The 25,395-nt window shown below is 38.4% G+C and overlaps 1 protein-coding gene across 5 annotated transcripts in view; it reads right to left on the reverse strand.

Annotated features, from left to right (window-relative positions):
- Positions 1-25,395, reverse strand: part of LOC126259326 (condensin-2 complex subunit G2-like) — a 306,542-nt gene that overhangs the window by 12,307 nt on the left and 268,840 nt on the right. For 2 of the 5 annotated variants that reach the window (XM_049956013.1, XM_049956016.1), the window contains 7 exons: positions 19,417-19,671; positions 17,917-18,147; positions 16,828-17,082; positions 13,549-13,767; positions 8,756-8,989; positions 8,641-8,664; positions 7,263-7,481 (listed from right to left, as the gene is read on the reverse strand). In XM_049956013.1, the coding sequence (XP_049811970.1) occupies positions 7,263-7,481; positions 8,641-8,664; positions 8,756-8,989; positions 13,549-13,767; positions 16,828-17,082; positions 17,917-18,147; positions 19,417-19,671 (1,437 nt within the window). The remainder of the gene's footprint in view (positions 1-7,262; positions 7,482-8,640; positions 8,665-8,755; positions 8,990-13,548; positions 13,768-16,827; positions 17,083-17,916; positions 18,148-19,416; positions 19,672-25,395) is intronic. The other 3 variants (XM_049956015.1, XM_049956014.1, XM_049956017.1) reach the window with 3 other exon arrangements.

Genomic DNA, 25,395 nt, shown 5'->3' on the forward strand with positions numbered 1-25,395 from the left:
GGGCTAAAAACATATTTCTTACTCAGAATAGCTCGGGTACACTATTCTACTGCTATAAATTACACAAAATGTCAGCAGCCAGAGATCATAAATGTGCGGTGAAGCTAAACATTGCAAGTTGTGTTGGCAATGTCGCTCGTGGCTTACATCAGCATTTCCTCTGCCACGTCTCCCCTTTCTGCAAAAGCCTTAACTCCACCACCACCCGTTGTGTGAACTGTCAGTCTTTTGTGCCACTTATAACTCATTCAGTCACATCAAATGTCAATAGGAAGAAAAAGGACTGAGGTCAAATGAAACATCGAGTAAGAACCTACAATAGAGGTAAACCTTAATAGGAAAAAACGTAAAATCAGGGAATTTTTAGCATTGATCTTATGGGTTTTTCACAGGGGCTATAATTTATGGCACAGAATGGCAAAAAACCTAAAATCAGAGAATGTAAACTCAAACTTACGATGCAAGATTTACTAAAGACAATGTTGCCTGCTCGTTGAAATTTGTAGTGATAAAAGAAATTAACAGCCATCAATGTCAATTATTTCTACAGATTTAGTGACTCCCAACAGTGTTCTAGTAAGAAAATTCTTAGACTTTCTGGTGTAACAAAGTGATAATGGCTCTGACACCAGTGTATAGAAAAATGTGTAAAATGTCTATGTTTCGTGAAAAGACTGCAACAACGAAACAAAATGTGAAACAGCACACCTCTTACAACATTAGCAGGACCTTTGAATTGTTCCTCCCATCACAAAAGATGGCCATGAAAGTAGTGCCGCCCCCCCCCCCCCCCCCCGCCCCTCTGTCTGTGTGAAACAAGCGATTTTAACAACATCAAGGTGGGAGATTTGCAACTTCACAACAAATTTGTAAATGGATGTTCATGTTATGTATACTCTGTAGTGCTGCAGCTCTTTTTTGGCCCTACTGGGGAAACAGCAGTTCTGCAGCAGCTGTGTTGAAAGCTCTGAGCAGCTGACATGTTCTGAGGCACTGGTATGTCAATTTCACCAACAGGTCCATCTACCCGTCACAAGGTGGGCCAGGCCGCACCTCGCAATCCTGGCAGTGAAGCAGAAATGCAGTGCAGCTGTGGGAGGGGTCAAGGGGTTACTACATTGTTGTGTCACTGAAGCATCAATTTGTATGTTATTGGCAGCACTGCACCTGCATAACAAACATGCCCTTGACTAGTACAAACAGCCATTGATTTTAGCAGAGATATGAGCATTCTGGCAGCACCCACCACAATGCAGGGATTATGCTAGTCACCACCAGATTATGGGTCAACAAGCAGTTGCCAGACAATCTCCCAGTACCAAGTCCACCACCTGGTGACTTAGCAATGTGCAGTGGATAAGATGCCTCCAGGCTCTCTAAAGCCGTAGCTAAACTTCTGCCTTGGAGGGCAGCAGTTTTTGCCTGGTGTGGAAGGGCCAGCTTCACATCAACAAACGGACGAGCGCTCCACCACCTGCCATCGCCACCCACAGGGATGATCAGGTCTTCTGGGTCCTGGTGGCCCTCTCAAGAATTCTGACCATCGGCAGTTGCCACATAATGTCAAACTGTGCTAAGCGAACTAAATAAGTGTCACCATTGCTGGGCACTGACATCACATTCAGCAATACTGTTGGCAGCCTGCTTCCATAGCTGTCAGCACGGCCTCTACACCTGAGAGGGTTGTCTGTAGTATCACAGCACTATGAATATTGTAGCAAATGCTGAATACAAGTGTTTTATCCTCCAGCTGTCTTGTGCTATATGAACCACCAGAGTTTGGCTAGTGCTTATTTCAATACCATTGTTATGCATGTGTCTTTTTGGTACGGTTATCATGTCTGACAAAATGCGAAATAAAAGCACTGGACCCAGGATTCAGGATCCAGACATCAAGAAAGAAAGCCAGACAAGGAACTGGACAGTTGTGACAGTTCAGTAACAGCGAACAATTCGGGTACAATGCTGAGTGCTCTGCTTGCTGGAAACCAGCTCCACACATGAAGTCTCAACTGACAAGTAATTGTAATCAGACTATAATAATTGTTGTTTTTTAAGCAATTAAGACATATTGGGCAGTTAAAAATGAGAGCGAAAGTTTGACGTAATGATGTGTGGAAGGATGAATGAGTACAGATGGTCAATAAACCAATGTAGAGTAACCGTAAAGCCTCTGAAATTTGCAGTTCTAGCTATGTAATGTTAAGAAGGAAACAGTAAATAATATGTGTTCTAGCCATGTAAATGAAATCTTTTGTTGTAGACCGGTCACAGGAGATACCCAGGGCTGAGTTTTCCCTCAGTTGGTAGCCATGTTGTACCATGCCTATTTTTTGGGCACTATTGAGAAAATAGCAGCTTTGCTAAGTCTGTGTTGAAAGCAATGGACAGCTGACGGGTGATGAGTAACTGCCATGCTGATTTCATCAACAGGCCTGTTTCCCCACCAGAAGGTGGGCCAGGTTCCGCCCTGTGATCCTGGTGACATAGCAGAAGTGCAGCGCAGCTGTGGGCTGGCCTGGGTGTTACTATAACATTTAGCTACGTAGGTGTTGATTCATACATGGTTAGAAGCATTGCATCAGTGTAACAAATGTCCTACTAACCCACATAAATACTCATTGGTTTTAGCAGTGATATGAGCAGTCTGGCAGCACCCACTACAATGCGAGGGCCATGCCAGTGATAACCAGGTTATGGATCAAAAAGCAGGCAATGCTGGTCTGGTCCGACACATCTACCAGACCAGATCCCAGAAGTAACAAGGAACCCATTGAGTGTGAGGTTGCAACTTCAATCTCTAGTAAGGCTTATTTGAAAGTGTTGTGTTAACAATTATGACAGGAATAACATTAACTGCTAGTAATTCACCATCTGTATCAAGAGGGTGACACTCCACAAAATGGACACTGTCAGTATTCAAGAAATGTTCAAAACAAACCATTAATTTGCACCACAAACACTGAATGAAAAATGACATACCAAGTGATCACAATGGTTCGGTCTATCAAGATTGAAGGTGGACTCCTTGGAAGTTAAAAACTGTGCAGGACACTCAGCTAGCTATACACTCTTTCAGAATGCATATCGAATCATACTGATGTAACAGAGTGATGCGAACTGATGGGATGTGATGGCATGCAACTGAAAGCGAAAAAGTCTGTCGAGGAGCTTATCATGAAACTGGCTACCCTTTAAGGTGCAGTTGCAGATGGTGTGATAAACTATAGGCACATAAAAAAAAACTATGGGCACATAAAAAAATCCAGAATCTGAATTTGTCTAGTGGTTTCAGGTTGTGAGAACTGTAATCTCACACACTTTTCAGGAGGGATAGTTTGCTCTAAAGGAGTATGACTTTTGTACACAGACTAGGAATCAAGCAAAAGCAATTTATTTAGCCAGTTATTCCCCAACAGCAGTGATCACACCACAGTTGTAATTCTCTTATGTCATTTTACCCACTCTTGCTTGCTGTGATGTAAATATTCCCTACTGACCTTGCAAGATCATGCACACGCAAAAGAATCATAGGGGGCAAAGCACAATGAACTTCTCGTCACAGAACAATAAATACCTTTCCAGCCAATTTACCATCCAGATTAGTAGTTGGCATAATTGTCTATGAACGTGTTAAGGCACTGATGTTAGTTGATCTCAATACAACTCTGTTGGTACCTTTAATTTGCAGGGTTCCTTTCATATGCATTCCCCCTTCAAATCCTGATTGGTTGGAGTTGAACTGAACAATGGAGTAAGTTTGTTTATATCATGTATATATATTTTTGGGCCAGTTCCACAGTTTGTTGTACATCGTCAAATTGATGCTTTATTTGAAATTTCATTATTTTAGGTCTATCATTCCTGTAGCACTGTTTGAAGTTATGCAACCACCCACTGCCTCCCTTGGAATCGCAGTAATCTATATCACATGTAATTTAATGTGCATAACTTAGTAGGTCACTATCATGTACATCCTATAAATTACCTCGAGCATGCTTGAAATGCACAAACACTAGTTTTTCTAACAAGTGCACCTTGTCCTGCCTTGAATATCTCCGTAGTTTTTCTTATGTACTACGAGGTCATATTTCCGTGGACTTATTCGAAATCTGTTCATTATTGTTTTTTACTATGCTTTGGATGATCATCCATGTACATAATTACGTTTAGTACCCACTCCTAGGACAATGATTGTCTTGAACTATGTTTCACCAGAGACAGGATTTCTGGCTTCCTAACTGAGAAGGATGATGAACGACATGGCTCACCACCTGTTTCAGTATCACTTTCATTTGTTAAGCACATGTCATAATCTTTGAACTCCTCAGGTAAATTTTCCGTACAGTCTAGTCTATACAACACCACACATTCCACTATCTCATCTTGCAGAAACGCTAATATTTCATTTGCCACTTCTTTCTCGCACTGAGAAATTCCTCGGGCTTTTTTCTGGCAAAATGTCAACTGCAGCAACTGTTGTTGTAGATATAACACAATGTTTGCTTTGTTTATCGTTGCCATTGCTCAGCTCTTTATCAACATCACTAGCACTGTTATGAGTTACTTGTCAACTAAACAGTTCAACTAAGCCCTGTAGCCTCATGCTGTGCTCACCATTGGATACCTGCAGTCTCACCCCTGTTGCCATTAGCAGTCAATATTGTGGTTGCATGGTAGACAATATATGAAGCGTATAAATCTCTTGACTTTTTATGACACCACACTCAAGGGCTTCCTTTAAGTCCATTACCTGGGAACTACTGCTTTGCGATGGGTAAGCCATTTCCTGGCTCTTTTATAGCAGCAGCTGAACTTCTGTCTAGCAGGCCAGTGGTTCATCTCCAGGGAGATGTGGCTGCCCGCATATCAACATAGGGTGACTGCTCCAGCATCTGTCATTATTCCCCACTGGGTCGATCTCTTCTATCAGATCATGGCTGTCACCATAAGAATTCTAGCAGTCATACCAACTGGCACTTACCGCTTGATGCCACATTGCGCAAAATGGGGCACTGGTTGCTAAATGGGCAAAACACAGGTGTAACACAACAATGCAGTGCCTACATATAAATTTTTTCCTGCCTTATTAACAATGTACATTTAAATGAAGAGTATAAATATGTGGAGTGAGTGATGTATATATGTTTTAGTAATTTCCTGTGTGCAAAATAACCAATGAAAGAGAATGTAAAGAATTGTAGTAGGTTCACTGACCAATTCAGGGAGTATTGTTATGTAAACCAAAGTGATTACTGTTATTGTCTTACTGCTTATCTGCAACTCAGCATCTATATGGTGAGTAGCAACTTCTCTTTTCATAATACTGTTACATCCCATCCTAGATTTTCCATTGATTGATTATCAAATTGAGTAATAGCTTAAATCAAAATGAACAAAGAAGTCTTTTTTTTTACTTGCTAATTAAGTGCTGATTATTGACAAATAATTTGACAAAGTAGTACAGTTAACAATATTTCATGTTCACACAATTTTGTGTGAGAAGTAATTTATGTAACAAAAGTTGGTTTTTTGACTTGCTAATTATGCGCTGATAATTGACAAATAATTTGGCAAAGCTACATATTTAACAATATTTCATGTTCAGACAATTTTGTACGAGAAATAATTTATGTATCAATAAATCAACATAGCGAACTCCATAATAAAAAACAACGTTTTCCTTTTGCAAAACAGTATAACAGCAGAAACATCACAGTGAGAAATGCAGTTCAGCTGTTACGTAACTCGTAGTGTATAGAACTAATAATTAATTTCATGAAGTGGTTGCAAGTTAGCTTTTGTCCATAACTGAACTTTTACTGAGTGATCATTGTGTTTTGATAATGAATGCGAGTCAGTGTCTTTGCGACTGTCCACACTTGACAACTTGCTACAATAGTAATGTGATTTAATTTGAAAGTCAAGAGTACTAATTGATTTCGCTCACATTCAGTGAGATGTCGATCGTTCATTTACACTAAATTCCAAACAGAATCAGAATTAATTCACCAAAATTTCACTAGTTAGTTTCATATTATTTTACACACTTTTTTTTTTATTTCTCTCAATCGTTGTGGCGCAAAGTAAACTGCACAATAACGATCAAGTTATGACAGCAGACAACTTCTTCCAAGTAATACTTTCACTTTGGATTTGTTGCCTTATCCCAAACTAACATCAAAATATTAGCAACACGGTAATTTTTTAATTAGTCTACTGCCGAGAGAGGATGGAGGTTTTATACAGTCAGCATCACTAGGTGTGGATGTCACAGCCAGCTGTGCTGCCAGCAGCCAGCTTCTGCAGCTGTCAGCAAGGCCTCTATGTGGCATTCCATAGCATCACAGCTCTATGAATGTTGTAGCAAAATACTGCTGTTATTTCATCCATGGCTATAAGGCTGGGGTCCAAAGCTGTGAACGTCTGTGTTCTGTGTTGAATGAAAATGTTTTATGTTCCAGCTGTGTTTTCCTAGCCACCACCACAATCTCCACCCTCTGCTGCACCTCAACCTCTACAACATATTGATGCCTCACCCTCAGGACATTACAACTCTTGCTGTCTTGTATGAAAACTATACAAACTGGACATGTCTCATTGACTCATATATATATATATATATATATATATATATATATATATATATATATATATATATATATATATATATATATATATAGCTGGCAGGTCGATAGACACACAAACAAACACAAATATACACACAAAATTCAAGCTTTCGCAACAAACTGTTGCCTCATCAGGAAAGAGGGAAGGAGAGGGAAAGACGAAAGGATGTGGGTTTTAAGGGAGAGGGTAAGGAGTCATTCCAATCCCGGGAGCGGAAAGACTTACCTTAGGGGGAAAAAAGGACAAGTATACACTCGCACACACACACATATCCATCCACACATACAGACACAAGCAGACATATTTAAAGACCAGTCTTTAAATATGTCTGCTTGTGTCTGTATGTGTGGATGGATATGTGTGTGTGTGCGAGTGTATACTTGTCCTTTTTTCCCCCTAACATCATAGCAAACTAGATACATACTAGCTGGTTGTACACAACTGCAAGATTACCATAACTGATAATGAGTATTTTGAACTCAAACCTCATAACCTTTATTATCAAGCAGAGACTTACACTAGGTTACCTTGAATTTATTTTCTGAAAATTCAAAATATGCAACGAGTGCCTTACAAAGATGTAAACTACAGAATGCTTCCTAACGAATAATATGGCAATCAATATTTCTCACCGTCTTTTACGAGTACTCGATTTTCTTTCATTACTGCTGGTTCTATTTGCATCTCCAGGTGTTTTATTGGCTGGAGCCTTTGGTGTTTCACATTCATCTGGAGACTCAACTTCTTCCTCTTCCATTTGTATATTTGTTGGTTCAGCAGCCTGCTCAACTTCCTTTTGTGCATTTGTCACCTCCTTTTCCTTCAGAACTTCCACTCTCTCCTCAAAAACTCTGCATTTTAAAAGAACACAAGATAACATAAATACTACATTGTTTTGCAAAAGAACTGAGTGTTATGTGTGTTTACACATAAGAAAGAGGATGTGACACTTAGTTAACAATCACTAACAGAATTAGAAATACCCTTATTTATTAGCCTGTAAGATGCACTAAGCACAATGTCGTCGCGTAGCTGAAGTTTGTAGTACTAAAGAAATCAATAGCCATCAATGTGAGTCTGTTTCTACAGATTTTATCTAATCCCATAAACAACCTAGTCAAGTGTCTTCTCAGACAACTTGGTTTAACAATGTCACTGCGCTGTAAACCCAGTGCAAAGAGAGCTGTCAACCATGTTTTATGTTACAAAAAGAAGGTAACAAATAAAATGTGAACCAAAGCAACTGTTACGCCATCAGCAGAATCCTTGAGCTGCTCATTCTGCCAGAAAAGATGGCTATGACAATAGTGTCCCCTCCCCAACCTCTCTCTCTGTGTAAATAGAATCTGATGTATGTAAACCCTATTACTGAATTGTATGAAAACAGAACACTGTAAGTTGTGTCAGAGGTTCAACTAGATTATGAATCTAATAGCACACCAGAAAACAAATACTTCTTGGCAGTAAAAAATTTGGAAAATAACGAGTAGGGACCACACTTCAGAATGAGATTTTCACTCTGCAGCAGAGTGTGCTCTGATATGAAACTTCCTGGCAGATTATAACTGTGTGCTGGACCGAGACTCGAACTCAGGACCTTTGCCTTTCACGGGCAAGTGTTCTACCATCTGAGCTACCCAAGCACAACTCACGCCCCGTCCTCACAGCTTTACTTCTGCCAGTACCTCGTCTTCTACTTTCCAAACTTTACAGAAGATCTCCTGCGAACATTGCAGAACCAGCATTCCTTTCTTTCAGGAGTGCTATTTCTGCAAGGTTCGCTTCTGTAAATTTTGGAAAGTAGGAGACGGGTTACTGACAAAAGTAAAGCTGTGAGCATGGGGCGTGTGTCGTACTTGGGTAGCTCAGATGGTAGAGCACTTGCCTGCAAAAGGCAAAGGTCCCGAGATCGTGTCTCGGTCCGGCACACAGTTTTAATCTGCCAGGAAATTTCAGGGACTACAGTGACTTATTTTTTGAAGAATTTTGCTTCCAAACCTCACCACTTACATTGAAGTATGTACAGTCCATGTCCTGAAAATTAAAAATGAACAATGAGTTCCTTCAAAGGATTTAATTTACAGAAAGTGTTGAAATGAATAATATGGAAACCAACAATTCTCACCGTCTTTTACGAGAGCTCGATTTTCTTCTACTACTGCTAGTTTCATTTGTATCATCAGGTGTTTTACTGACTGGCGGACCTGATATTTCACATTCCTTTTGTTTCAAACTATCTTGCGGTTCAACTTGTACTTTGTCCTCCACCTGCCTATTTCTTGGCTCGGCTTCCTTTTTTCGAGGATCTGTAGTCTCAGTGCTCGTTTGCTTTATGACTTCCCTTGTCTTCTTCAGAACACTGAAATTGTAAATATATGCAAGATAACATACAAATTAAGTGGTTTTTCCAGAAGACCACAGTATACAGCGAGCTTACATCTAAAATAGAATAAGTGTCACTTTTGGTTAATGATCACTGAATAGCTGGAAACTAGCAATTTGTCCCGGTATCGCACAGATAGCACTAAGTACCTACAGCCAGAGGACTTGGCTGACATATCAGTAATATAATACACACACAAACTTTCCTCATCAATCAGTTTACCTATTAGTGAAAATTCTATTAAAATTCTTACTGTTGCTCTTGAGCTTTGTCTTTACATACAGACAAAAACACATAATGTTGGCTTTAATTCATCCTAATTAGCCAGCTGCACAGAATATTTAGGAATTACACACCAGATACTGCCTCGTGACAGTTTATCTGTTAGTGGAAACTGTACTAAATTCCCTACAGCAGTACCTGAAATTAGATTTTGCATAACAGACAGAAAAATGTGGCAGTGGTTTTTAATTTAGTTATGTGTACGCACATGAAATTGTAGCTCTATTTTTGCTAGAAGATTAGAAATACAAATTTAAAAGGTTGTCATGCTATGTGCCTGAAGACAAAGCCTTAGTGTGCTGAAACTGACTGACTGAGGAAACAAAAAGGAGTGATGGGACAGTTTTTTGTATGGATTGTTTGCTTTTGCAAAAGCTTCAACTCTATTTTTTTTCAGAATGGCCTTTCCTTGCTTTCTTCTTTTCGTTGTATTTAAGCTTCCAACAAATGATTGCTTATGTTGAGAAGCAGTAGCATTTTCCCATCACTGAACAGAATGCTTCTCCAATTTAAGGTGTTTGTTAACATTATTTTTCTTTTCACCCCAATTTGATAATTACAAAATCAGCAGATTATTGATTTCAATCTTTTGTGGCCATTCACACTTGTGCAACCCATACTTTACAACACTAAGAATATAGCCACCAGAGTACTTTGTGTAGAAGTAGAACCAAGGATAGTTCTATTCGCACATTAAGGAAGGACTTTCGACAAGGTCAAAAGATGTTGACAGGTTGGGTTTTCTTGTCGTTATAATGCAGAATGAGGACACTACAAATTGGCAGTCAGTTGCTATGGTAAATAAACGAGAATTATGACCAGCCGAGGAGAAAGTAATAGGGATCATCAATCCCCTCAGGCACTGTGTGTGTTGTGTTCAAACTCCTTGAGGGCCAGGATTAGTCTTTTCACTCATTTGAAATTAAGAAAGGAAAGCACCCAGTACTGGCTACTGCAAAGTTGCTTGTATAGATTAGCATAGTACAATGGACCTGGCCACACTCACCGCACCACTGTGAGAAGTAATTTATGTAACAAAAAGTTAGTTTCTTCGACTTTTTAGTTAAGTGCTCATTACTGACAAATACACTGAAGATCCAAACAAACTGGTACACATACCTAATATCGTATAAGGCCCCCGCGAGCACACAGAAGTGCTGCAGCACAACATGGCATGGACTCGACTAATGTTTGAAGTAATGCTGGAGGGAATTCACACCACAAATCATGCAAGTTTCTCCATAAATAAATAAGAGTATGAGGGGGTGGGATCTCTTCTGAACAGCACATTGTGAGGCATCCCAGATATGCTCAATAATGTTCATGTCTGAGGAGTTGAGTGGCCAGCGGAAATGTTTAAACTCAGAGGAGTGTTCCTGGAGTGACTTTGTAGCAATTCTATCCTGCTGGAATTGCCCAAGACCATCAGAATGCAGAATGGACATGAATGGATGCAGGTGAACAGACAGGATGCTTTCGTATTTGTCACCTGTGACAGTTGTGTCTAGACGTATCAAGGGTCCCATATCACTCCAACTGCACACACCCCACACCATTACAGAGCCTCCACCAGCTTGAACAGTCCCCTGCTGAAATGCAGGGTCCACGGATTCATGAAGCTGTTTCCGTACCCACAAAAGTCCATCTGCTCAATACAATCTGAAACAAGACTCGTCCGACCAGGCAACATGTTTCAAATCATCAACAGTCCAATGTCGGTACTGACTGGACCAGGTGAGGCATAAAGCTTTTTGTCATGCAGTCATCAAGGGTACACAAGTGGTCCTTCAGTTCCGAAATCCTATACTGATGATGTTTTGTTGAATGGTTCACACGCTGACACTTCTTGGAGATCAACCATTGAAATCTGCAGCAATCTGTGGAAGGATTGCACTTCTGTCACACTGAACGATTCTCTTCAGTCATCGGTGGTCCCGTTCTTCCACGACCTTTTTCCAGTTGCGGCGATGTCGTTGATTTGACGTTTTACCGGATTCCTGATATTCATGGTACACCTGAGAAATGGTCATGTGGGAAAATCCCCACTTCATCACTACATTGATATTGCTGTGTCCCATCGTCAGCTAGAACACCATGTTCAAACTCACATAAATCTTGATAACCTGCCAATGTAGCAGCAGTAACTCATCTATCAACTGCGCCAGACACTTGTTGCCTTATATAGTCACTGCTGAGCACAGCACCATATTCTGTCTGTTTACATTTCTCTATATTTGAATACTCATGCCTATACCAGTTTCTTTGGCACTTCATTGTAATTTGACAAAGGAGTACAGTTAACAATATTTCATGTTCTAACACAAAATTGTGTGAACTAATTTATTAATTTATGTAACAAAAAGTTAGTTTTTTGTACTTGCTAATCAAGTGCTGATTATTGCCAAGTAATTAGGCAAAGCAATATATTTAACAATACTTCATCTTCAGACAATTTTGTACAAGAAGTAATTTACGTAACAATACGTCAATGTAGCAAACACCGTAACTGCATTAACAAGCCAGTTATTATTGTACAACATTCAATTTAAATACTAAAACTAATCTTTTCGAAAAGTTTTCCTTTTGCAAAACAGCTTAATAGCAGTAGCATCACAGTGAAAAATGCAGTTCAGTTGTTAAGTAACTGATAGTGTAAACGAGTAATTAATTCCGTGAAGTGCTTTTGTCCATGACTGAAATTTTTCTGAGTGATCACTGTGTTTTGATAATAAGTGCAAGTCAGTGCCTCTGCGAATGTTCACGCCTGCCAACTTGCTACGATAGTAACATGAATTATTTTCAAAGTCAAGAGTTCTAATTGATTTCACTCACACCAAGTGGGCTGCTGATCATTCCTTTACACTAATTTCCAAACAGAGTAAAAATTAATTCATTATTTCAGATCAAAATTTCACTAGACAGTTTCCGTATTACTTTGCACATATTTTATTTCTGCTGATAATTGTTGCGCAAAGTAAATCACATGATAACAATCAAGTTATGACAGCAGCTGACTTCTTCCAGGTAATTCTTTCACTTTGGATTTGATGCCTTATCCCAAACTAAAATCAAACCATTATCAACACAGTAATTTTTTAATTAGTCCACCACCCAGAGAGAAAGGAGTGTGTTATACAGTCAGCATCACTAGGCATGGATGTCACAGCCAGCTGTGCTGCCAGCAGCCAGCTTCTGCAGCTGTCAGCAAGGCCTCTATGTGGTATTCCATAGCATCACAGCTCTATGAATGTTGTAGCAAAATACTGCTGTTATTTCATTCATGGCTATAAGGCTGGGGTCCAAAGCTGTGAACGTCTGTGTTCTGTGTTGAATGAAAATGTTTTATGTTCCAGCTGTGTTTTCCTAGCCACCACCACAATCTCCACCCTCTGCTGCACCTCAACCTCTACAACATATTGATGCTTCACCCTCTAGACATTACAACTCTGTTGCAGTCTTGTATGAAAACTATACAGACTGAACATGACTGGTTGACTCATATATATATATATATATATATATATATATATATATATATATATATATATATATATATATATATATATATATATAGCGCTGGCAGGTCGATAGACACACAAACAAACACAAATATACACACAAAATTCAAGCTTTCGCAACAAACTGTTGCCTCATCAGGAAAGAGGGAAGGAGAGGGAAAGACGAAAGGATGTGGGTTTTAAGGGAGAGGGTAAGGAGTCATTCCAATCCCAGGAGCTCCTGGGATTGGAATGACTCCTTACCCTCTCCCTTAAAACCCACATCCTTTCGTCTTTCCCTCTCCTTCCCTCTTTCCTGATGAGGCAACAGTTTGTTGCGAAAGCTTGAATTTTGTGTGTATATTTGTGTTTGTTTGTGTGTCTATCGACCTGCCAGCGCTTTTGTTTGGTAAGTCTCATCATCTTTCTTTTTAGATATATTTTTTCCACGTGGAATGTTTCCCTCTGTTATATATATATATATATATATATATATATATATATATATATAATTACAATGAAAACATCATAGCAAACTAGATACATACTAGCTGGTTGTACACAACTGCAGGATTACCATAACTGATAATGAGTATTTTGAACTCAAACCTCATAACCTTTATTATCAAGCAAAGACTTACACTACGTTACCTCGAATTTATTTTCCGAAAATTCACAATATGCAACGAGTGCCTTACAAAGATCTAAACTACAGAATGCTTCCTGATGAATAATATGGCAACAAATATTTCTCACCGTCTTTTACGAGTACTCGATTTTCTTTCATTACTGCTGGTTCTATTTGCATCTCCAGGTGTTTTATTGGCTGGAGCCTTTGGTGTTTCACATTCATCTGGAGACTCAACTTCATCCTCTTCCATTTGTATATTTGTTGGTTCAGCAGCCTGCTCAACTTCCTTTTGTGCATTTGTCATCTCCTTTTCCTTCAGAACTTCCACTGTCTCCTCAAAAACTCTGCATTTTAAAAGTACACAAGATAACATAAATACTACATTATTTTGCTAGAGGAGAATACAGCGTTGTGTGTGTTTGCAAATAAGAAAGAGGATGTGACACTTAGGTAACAATCACTGAAAGAGTTCGAAATTCCCTCATTTATTAACATATAAGATGCACTAAGCACAATATTGCCTCATAGCTGAAATTTGTAGTGCCAAAGAAGTAAACAGCCATCAATGTTAGTCTGTTTCATCTAATCCTATAAACCACCTAGTCAAGTGTCTTCTCAAACATCTTGGTTAAACAATGTCACAATAGCTATGAATCCAGTGCAAAGAAATCTGTGTCAACCATGTTTAATGTTACAAAAAGAAGGTAACAAACAAAATGTGAACCAACAGAACTGTTATGCCATCAGCAGAACTCTTGAGCTGCTCATTCTGAAAGAGTAGATGTCAATGATAGTAGTGTCCCCATTCCCAACCCTCTCTCTCTGTGGGAAAAAATTTTAATGACATCAGGGTTATATTTTTGCAAACAACAAAAGAAAATTTTAAATTGAAGCTGATGTATTTCAAACGCTATTAGTGAGTTGTATGAAAACAGAACATTGAAAGTTGTGTCAGAGATAGCATTACAATATGAATCTCATAACCATATTAGATAACAAATACTTATTGGCAGTAAAAAATTTGGAATTTAACTATTACTGACTATACTGACTTATCATATTGAAGAATTTTGCTTCCAAACCTCATAACTTACATTGAACCTTTCCTCATCAATCAGTTTACCTATTAGTGAAAAATCCTATTAAAATACTTACTGTTGGTCTTGAGCTTTGTCTTTATGTACAGACAAAAACACATAATGTTGGCTTTAATTCATCCTAATTAGCCAACCTGCACGAAATATTTATGGTTAAAAAATGGCTCTGAGTGCTATGGGACTTAACATCTGAGGTCATCAGTCCCCTAGAACTTAGAACTACTTCAACCTAACTAACCTAAGGACATCACACACACCCATGCCCCAGGCAGGATTCGAACCTGCAACCGTAGAAATATTTATGAATTACATACCAGAGACTACCGCGTGACAGTTTATCTATTAGTGAAAGCTGTTCCAAAATCCCTACAGTAGTTCCTGAAATTAGTTTTCTCATAACATACAGAAAAATGTGGCAGGGGATTGCAATATAGTTATGTGTATGCACCTGAAACTATAGCTCTATTTTTGCTAGAAGATTAGAAACACAAATTTAAAAAGTTATCATGCTATGTGCCTGAAGACAAAGCCTTAGTGTGCTGAAACTGACTGTCTAGGAAAACAAAAGGAAGTGATGGGGGAGTCTTTTGTCTGGATTGTTTGCTTTTGCAAAAGCTTCAACACTATTTTTTCAGAATGGCCTTTCCTTGCTTTCTTCTTTTCGCTGTATTTAAGCTTCCAACAAATGATTGCTTGTGTTGAGAAGCAGTAGCATTTTCCCACCACTGAACAGACTGCTTCTCCAATTTATTTTTCTTTTCACCCCAATTCCATAATCACAAAATCAGCAGATTATTGATTTCAACCTTTTGTGGCCATTCACATTTGTCTGACCCATACTTTACAATGCTACATATATAACCATCAAAGTACTTCATGTAGAAGTACAACCAAATATAGTTCTACTCACACATTAAGGAAAGACTTTCGGCAAGCTCAAAACATGTTGACAGGTTGTGTTTTCTTGTTGCTGTAATGCAAAATGTGGGCACTATGAACTGGCAGTCAGTTGCTATCGTAAACAAAAAAGAATTATGACCATCAGAGGAGAAAGTGATAGGAACACCAATCCCCTCTGGCACTGTGAGTGTTGTAATCAAACTCCTTGTAGGTCAGGATTAGTCATTTCACTCATTTCAAAATAAGAAAGGAAAATATCCAGTACTGGGTACTGCGAAGTTGCTTGTATAGATTTCCAGTTTTTTAAAAGAGGTAGTTCAAGCCCGAACTCTACTGGTATCTGATGCAACCACAGTTCAAACCCCCACCACCTCAAACTGCCATGTTAAAGAATCTGCAATCACTGTTTAGCTAGCACACAAATGTACGTGTTTCTCTATTCTAAGAATGATAGCTCCCATGGCTGAGTACTACACTGTATTACACAGTGTGTACAGAGACCATTTAACCACCCTTATTGAAGTGGCAACAGAGCATCGAGTGCACTGACATGCTGTTGCATTTGTGCAGTTTCTGTTTTGCATACACATTCTTAAGCATATTATCTTTGCAAATTGGGCTTTTCCAGATGATATTAAATACCACTAACCGACAAGTCATTACAGTTTCGATATTTCTATGCAAAAAATAGTTCACTGGATACAAATAACTATGAAATAACATTTCTTACAAAAATTTTGTGTTTTTTAATTTTGAATCAGAATTCACAGTTATTGCAAGGTGAGAATTTTTAGGTCTTATGTAATACATATTATAGATCCTCTTATTTAGTAGCAGATGTAATAAACAAAATGTTGTATGCTACCTGAAACTGGTAGTGATTAAAGAAATTAATAAACATTGTCAATTATTTCTACAGGCTTAGTGATCCCCAACAGCCACCTAGATGAGTAAATTCTTCAACTTTTTGGTGTAACAAAGTGATACTGGTGAAATTGGCTCTGACCCACTGGAAGGGGGGAGGGAGGGGGGGGTAAGTGTGTGTAAAATGTTTTGTACCATTAAAAAAGTACAATAATCAAACAAAATGTGAAGCAACACATCTGTTACATCATCTTTGGCAAGACCATTAGGTTGCTTCTCCTATCAGAAAAGATGGTTATGTAAGTCGTAGTCCTCCCCCCACGCCCACCCCCAACCAAGTAGTGCAATTATCACCACTAATAATGAATAGGTTGTGATGAGTATTTTTCTCCCAAAGTTTAAAACATTTAATATACAGCAGAAACTCACACCGTATTAATTTGAATTCATTTTCAGAAAATTCAAAATACGCGACGAGTGCCTTCCAAGGATGTGAACTACAGAACGCTTTCAAATGAATACTATGGAGATGACATTTCTCACCGTCTTTTTCTGTTTTTCAATTTTCTTCCAACACTGCCGGTTTTATTTTCATCTTCAGGACTTTGATTATTGTTTATATTGACTGGTGGCTCTGGTGCTTCAAATTCTTTTTGTTCTGTACTATCTGTAGGCTCAACTTCTTCTTCCTCTTCCATTCGTATACTGGTTGGCTCAGCATCCTGCTCAACTTGCTTTCGTGCATTTGTCATCTCCTTGTGAGTTTCCTTCGTAACTTCCACTGTCTTCTCAAAAACACTGCAATTTTGAAAACACACACAGTAACACGATTACTAAGCTGTTTTGCTAGAAGAGAGCGAATGCTTTAGTGGTTTACACCTAAGAATGAATAAGAGATACACTTAGTTAATGATCACTGAAATAGTTTGGAAGTCTCTTATTTATTCACACTTAACATGCACTGAACACAATGCTGTCAGGTAGATGTAGTTGATAGTGGCCAACGAAGCCAGTAGGCATCAAGAACAGTCTATTACAATTTACCTACTACCATCAAACACCTTTTCAAATTATGTCTTCTTAGAGTTCTCAGTTTATCAGCGTCACAACTGCTTTGAACCCAATGTAAAGGAAACTGTGTAAGCCATCGTTTGTGTCACAAAAAAGGAAAGATAACAAACAAAATGAGAACCAAAGGAATAGCTTAAGTTCCTCTTCCTGCCATAAAAGGTGACTGTAAGAATAGTGTCATCATTCTTTGAGCACATGAAAGAAATGGCTTTAAATCATGATACAAGTTTTGCATGAATGTAAGCTAATGTATACTCTACTGCTGATTTGTATGAAAACAGGGCATCTAGTTGATTCAAAGATACAACTACAATATGAATCTAATATCACGCCATATAACAAACAGAACTGACTGATAGAACTCAAATTTGGAATCCAACCAGTGCTGATGATTATGATTAGGTTTTGATCCCAAACCCAATAGTATTTATTGAGTAGAACCATACATATACATACTTACAACTCATTTTATGACCATTCAAAATGAGCAATGAGTTCCTTCAAAGGATTCAAGGTACAGAATGCTTCAAAATGAATAATATAGTGACCAACAATTCTCACCGTCTTTTACGAGCACTCAATTTTCTGCCATTACTGCTAGTTTCATTTGCATCTTCTGGTGTTTTATTGACTGATGAAGCTGATGTTTCACATTCACTTTGTTTTGCATTATCTAGTGGCTCAACTTCTTGTTCATCTTCCATTTGTATGTTTCTTGGTTTAGCTTTCTTTTGTGGATTTGTAACCTCACTGCTAGTCAGCTTTACAATGTCCACCAACTTCTTCAAACCACTGAAATTTTAAAAATATGCAAGACAGCATAAAAACAAAGCTCTTTTCTAGAAGGGACCACAATATTTAGACAGTTTATACCTAAGAAAGAACAAGTGTCACTTTTGGTTAATGATCACTGAAATAGTTACAAACTAGCAACTGGTCCCAGTTCACCTAGGCAGCACCAAGTATCTACAATCTGAGGACTTGGCTGGCGTATCGGTAATATAATACACACATCAAATTTTCTCATCAATCAGTCTATCTATTAGTGAAAATCCTATCAAAATCCTTGCAGTTGTTTCTGAGATTTGCCTTTATATACAGACACGAAACACAGTGATGGCATTAATTCATCGTACTTCAGCCAATTTCCAAAAAAATATTTATAAATTATATACTGCAGCCTTCCTCATGAATATTTACGCATTAGTAATCTGTCAAAATCCCTAAAGTAATTCCTAAGATTAGTCTTCACATGGACAAAAAAATGTGGCAAGGGACTTTAATTTAGTTATATGTATACATCCTCTTATTCATTAACGTGTAAGATGTACTGAACACAATGTTGTCTGCTAGTTTACATTTGCAGTGACTAAAGAAATTAACAGCCATCAATATCAATTATTTACATAGATTTAGTGACTCCCAACAGCCATCTAACCAAGTAATTTCTTGGGCTTTTTGATGTAAGGAATTGGTAACGGCTCTGACACCTATGTAAAGAAAAGTGTGTAATATGTTTCTGTATCATGACAACAGTACAACAGTCAAACAAAATCTGAAGCAACACATGTCACACCATTAGCAGGATCCTTGGGTTGTTCCTCCTATTGGAATAAATGGCTATGAATATAGTAGTCCCCCTCTTCACTCTCGCTCTATGTAAAACACGTGTTTACCACCAAGGTGGGAGTTTTGCAATGTAGCACCAAATTTGTAAATGGATAGTTATGTAAACACTTATAGTTATGTAAACACTAATAGCCTTCTATGAAAATGAAACAAACTTAACATGTTTGGATGACTCAAAGATACAACCTCACAACAAACTAAATACATGTTTGTTGGTCGTTCACAATTGTGGAATGACCACCATTGGTAATGAGTAGGTTGTGAAGAGTATTTCTCTCCCAAACCCCCTAATGATAATTGTAAAGTAGAAACTTACACTGTATTACTTTGAAATCATTTTCTTAAAAATTCAAAAGATACAATGATTGCCTTCGAAAAATGTATACTTCAGAATGTTTCCAAAAGAATATTATGAGGACTAACAGTTCTCACCGTCTTTTACCAGTCTTCAATTTTCTTCTCCTACTGCTGGTTTTATTTACATCTACAGGACTTTGATTGTTGTTTTTATGGACTGGAGTGTCTGGTCTTGCCCTCTTTTTTTGTTTTACTCTCTCTGGCTGTTCAACATCCTGTTCTTCTTCCATTTGGAGATCTGTTGGCTCAGCATCCCGTTCAGCTTCCTTTTGTGGATTTGTCAGCTCAGTACGAGCTTCCTTTAGGACATCCATCATCTTTTCCAAAACCCTGTAATTTTGAAAATATGCAATACAACATAAATACTAAGATCATTTGGTAGAAGAGAACACTATCTGCAGAATTTTTTCACCCTGGGAAGAAAAAGAGATTTTCATAGTTTTGATCATTAATAAGTTTGAAATCCAGTTAACGGTCACTAAAATAAATTGAAATAACATGTTAGATGCACTAAAAGGCAATGTTGTCTTTTAGCTGAAATGGGTTGTGCTTTGGAACAATGTATTTTTTCAGTACTCTTTAAACTACTCTGTATAAGAAAAATATTTTAAAAACCAGAGATTTAGTTTTATCAAAGACGTCAAACTTCTTGAGAATTTTGTAGAACTGCTAATCTACATTGTTTTTAACAAGCAAATGTGTAACTTCACTAGTCTGATAAATGTTCCTGTACCGTTTTTCTTGTGGGGCTTGAAGAGATTGATTGTAAGTCTTATGCACTCCAGTTTGGTGGCAATAATTACTCTATTCCTTATAATTAATTCTGTGTAATTGCTGTAAAACCAATTACTTTCCTTGTTTCCACTGTCATGAATAGAATTTTCATTGTATTCGTATGATATTCACAGGCCCTTGGTGTGAAATCAGAAGTGGACTCTTCAATGATAAAACAACACAACACTTCTTGTGTTCTGTGGTTAACTCTTCATTAATCAACACAGATCCCTTCCCCTTCCAAGATTAATATGCCTATCATTTTCTTTATCTTCCATAATCTTCAGTGTATGATTGTTTTCAACTGATCAGTCAGATGCAACCCAACATGTTCATTGGCCTGATGTGCATCCATATTTTTCTTACTGATAGTGGTAATTTAAATGTCTATAATTTTCATTTTCCAAAATTATCAACCTAATTTGCGCCTCATGGCCCTTTCATAAAAGCATTTTTTCCCACCATCATTGGGATGTATTTTCTTTCTGCGATAATTAACTTATACGATGTAATATTTTTATTCACTATACTTTTTGTATTGTCACTTACTAAGAAACTTCTCACTGAAATATCTCAATAGCCAAGAAATGCACACTGCATCTCGTACCCAGTGTGCCCCCCCCCCCCAAAAAAAAGAGAGAGAGAGAGAGAAGAAGAAGAAGAAAAGAAAAAAAATTAGTTACCTTTAATAAAAATTGTCTTCCCCCCATGAACCATGGACCTTGCCGTTGGTGGGGAGGCTTGCGTGCCTCAACGATACAGATAGCCGTACCGTAGGTGCAACCAGAACGGAGGGGTATCTGTGGAGAGGCCAGACAAACGTGTGGTTCCTGAAGAGGGGCAGAAGCCTTTTCAGTAGTTGCAGGGACAACAGCCTGGATGATTGACTGATCTGGCCCTTTAACACTAACCAAAACGGCCTTGCTGTGCTGGTACTGCAAACGGCTGAAAGCAACTACAGCCGTAATTTTTCCCGAGGGCATGCAGCTTTACTGTATGGATAAATGATGATGGCGTCCTCTTGGGTAAAATATTCCGGAGGTAAAATAGTCCCCCATTCGGATCTCCAAGCGGGGACTACTCAAGAGGACGACATTATCAAGAGAAAGAAAACTGGCATTCTATGGATCGGAGCGTGGAATGTCAGATCCCTTAATCGGGCAGGTAGGTTAGAAAATTTAAAAAGGGAAATGGATAGGTTAAAGTTAGATATAGTGGGAATTAGTGAAGTTCGGTGGCAGGAGGCACAAGACTTTTGGTCAGGCGAATACAGGGTTATAAATACAAAATCAAATAGGGGTATTGCAGGAGTAGGTTTAATAATGAATAAAAAAAATAGGAGTGTGGGTAAGCTACTACAAACAGCATAGTGAACGCATTATTGTGGCCAAGATAGACACGAAGCCCACGTCTACGACAGTAGTACAAGTTTATATGCCAACTAGCTCTGCAGATGATAAAGAAATTGAGAAAATGTATGATGAGATAAAAGAAGTTATTCAGGTAGTGAAGGGAGATGAAAATTTAATAGCCATGGGTGACTGGAATTCGACAGTAGGAAAAGGAAGAGAAGGAAACGTAGTAGGTGAATATGGATTGGGACTAAGAAATGAAAGAGGAAGCCGCCTGGTAGAATTTTGCACAGGGCATAACTTAATCATAGCTAACACTTGGTTCAAGGATCATGAAAGAAGGTTGTATACATGGAAGAACCCTGGAGATTCTAAAAGGTTTCAGGTAGATTATATAATGGTAAGACAGAGATTTAGGAACCAGATTTTAAATTGTAAGACATTTCCAGGGGCAGATGTGGACTCTGACCACAATCTATTGGTTACGAACTGTAGATTAAAACTGAAGAAACTGCAAAAAGGTGGGAATTTACGGAGATGGGACCTGGATAAACTGAAAGAACCAGAGGTTGTACAGAGTTTCAGGGAGAGCATAAGGGAACAATTGACAGGAATGGGGGAAAGAAATACAGTAGAAGAAGAATGGGTAGCTTTGAGGAATGAAATAGTGAAGGCAGCAGAGGATCAAGTTGGTAAAAAGACGAGGGCTAGTAGAAATCCTTGGGTAATAGAAGAGATACTAAATTTACTTGATGAAAGGAGAAAATATAAAAATGCAGTAAGTGAAGCAGGCAAAAAGGAATACAAACGTCTCAAAAATGAAATTGACAGGAAGTGCAAAATGGCTAAGCAGGGAGGACAAATGTAAGGATGTAGAGGCTTATCTCACTAGGGGTAAGATAGATACTGCCTACAGGAAAATTAAAGAGACCTTTGGAGAAAAGAGAACCACTTGCATGAATATCAACAGCTCAGATGGAAACCCAGTTCTAAGCAAAGAAGGGAAAGCAGAAAGGTGGAAGGAGTATATAAAGGGTCTATACAGGGGCGATGTTCTTGAGGACAATATTATGGAAATGGAAGAGGAGGTAGATGAAGATGAAATGGGAGATATGATACTGCGTGAAGAGTTTGACAGAGCACTGAAAGACCTGAGTCGAAACAAGGCCCCGGGAGGAGACAACATTCCATTAGAACTACTGACAGCCTTGGGAGAGCCAGGCCAAACAAAACTCTATCATCTGGTGAGTAAGATGTACGAGACAGGCGAAATTCCCTCAGACTTCAAGAAGAATGTAGTAATTCCAATCGCAAAGAAAGCAGGTGTTGACAGATGTGAAAATTACCGAACTATCAGTTTAATAAGTCACAGCTGCAAAATACTATCGCGAATTCTTTACAGACGAATGGAAAAACTGGTAGAAGCTGGCCTCGGGGAGGATCAGTTTGGATTCCGTACAAATGTTGGAACACATGAGGCAATACTGACCCTATGACTTATCTTAAAAGAAAGATTAAGGAAAGGCAAACCTACGTTTCTAGCATTTGTAGACCTAGAGAAAGATTTTGACAATGTTGACTGGAATACTCTCTTTCAAATTCTGAAGGTGGCAGGGGTAAAATACAGGGAGCGAAAGGCTATTTACAATTTGTACAGAAACCAGATGGCAGTTATAAGAGTCAAGGGGCATGAAAGAGAAGCAGTGGTTAGGAAGGGAGTGAGACAGGATTGTATCCTCTCCCCGATGCTATTCAATCTGTACATTGAGCAAGCAGTAAAGGAAACAAAAGGAAAGTTCGGTGTATGTATTAAAATCCATGGACAAGAAATAAAAACTTTGAGGTTCGCCAATGACATTGTAATTCTGTCAGAGACAGCAAAGGACTTGAAAGAGCAGTTGAACGGAATGGATAGTGTCTTGAAAGGAGGATACAAAATGAACATCAACAAAAGCAAAACGAGGATAATGAAATGTAGTCGAATTAAATCGGGTGATGCTGAGGGAATTAGAGTAGGAAATGAGACACTTAAAGTAGTAAAGGAGTTTTGCTATTTGGGGAGCAAAATAACTGATTATGGTCGAAGTAGAGAGGATATAAAATGTAGACTGGCAATGGCAAGGAAAGCATTTCTGAAGAAGAGAAATTTGTTAACATCGAGTATAGATTTAAGTGTCAGGAAGTCGTTTCTGAAAGTATTTGTATGGAGTGTAGCCATGTATGGAAGTGAAGCATGGACGATAAACAGTTTAGACAAGAAGAGAATAGAAGCTTTTGAAATGTGGTGCTACAGAAGAATGCTGAAGATTAGATGGGTAGATCACATAACTAATGAGGAGGTATTGAATAGAATTGGGGAGAAGAGGAGTTTGTGGCACAACTTGACTAGAAGAAGGGATCGGTTGGTTGGACATGTTCTGAGGCATCAAGGGATCACCAATTTGGTACTGGAGGGCAGCGTGGAGGGTAAAAATCGTAGAGGGAGACCAAGAGATGAATACACTAAGCAGATTCAGAAGGATGTAGGCTGCAGTAGGTACTGGGAGATGAAGAGACTTGCACAGGATAGAGTAGCCTGGAGACCTGCATCAAACCAGTCTCAGGACTGAAGACAACAACAACAACAACAACAACAACAACAACAACAATAAAAATTGTGTGGTTTCTCTGTTGCACGTTCAATGACCAACATTGGAGAGGAATAACAAATGAATATTTAGATGAAACAATGGAAAATCCACATTAGTATTTAGATGACATATATCAAGAACAATGATAAATAGAAATAAGGATAACATAATTCTATTGCTGGCATTTGCATCTCACGATTTTTTTGCTTCTATTTGCATGTTACGATTTTTCGAACATTGCAATAAATGGTTCATGATCCATATTTGGTCATTACAGGTTTTAATTCGCAAAAGATTTCAAACCGAAAATTTCACCATTTTAAAAACAGACTGAAGATGTTGTTCTGTTGTTTTATATAGTGGCATCCATCTTGTCATTTTACATATTAAGTTAACTCTGCTGCAAGTAATTTAGTTGACTTAATAATAGCCATTCTTGTTGTGTGGTATGACTAAATTTGGGAAGTTAGTGAAGATGTATACCATGAATGATGTAGACACTGAACCTAAGGCTGATGGCAGTAGTGTTCTTGATCCGACTATGCAGGATGTGAATTCCGCCACCTCTGAACACGAATTGGATGCACAATTTCAATCTGGTGAGGAAGTTCAGCTAGCTAGTAAAACTACTGATCCATTAACAGAGATGTTTGACAAATTACCCATTATGATGAACACTAATTTTGACTGAGTAGGATGGGAGCTGGCCAGTCAAATTAACACTGCTCTTGGTCTTGTTGCTACAGAATGAATGTCACAGATTAAGATGGAGATATCCAATTTAAAACAAGCCAATAAAGAAATGCTGGAAACGGTTAAAAAGCTAACAGATGACATCAGTGTATTAAAAACGGCTCAAGTTCTGTTAGAAACTAATGTAAAACAGCTGACTGAGCAATTTAATGATTTGGCCACTAAACAGCAATGCAAAATTAATGAAACCCTGGCTGCACAAGGAACGAAGTTTTCGGAAGAATTTAGCAGATGGATAAATGAAAAAGATTCTCTGATTGCCGGAAAATTTGAGACAGATGTTCTTGCAGTGGTACAGTCTGTTAGTACAGAAGTCTCACTAGAACCAAGTACTTCAGGTGGAACTATCTGAGATCAGGGTAAACTGAAATTCAGTAAACTGCAAACAGCTGTTATGTGATGATTTATTACGTATCTGTTTCGCTGGGTTAAAGCAGCATCTACAGGTTGTTAGCAATGTCACATAGATAAAGACGTGGAGACGCCCCCAACATTCATTGTCACGTATTCAAACTCTATGAAGAGGGGAAGTAATCAACAGATAA

Source organism: Schistocerca nitens, chromosome 5 (genome assembly GCF_023898315.1).
Source record: "Schistocerca nitens isolate TAMUIC-IGC-003100 chromosome 5, iqSchNite1.1, whole genome shotgun sequence".
Taxonomy (NCBI): domain Eukaryota; kingdom Metazoa; phylum Arthropoda; class Insecta; order Orthoptera; family Acrididae; genus Schistocerca; species Schistocerca nitens.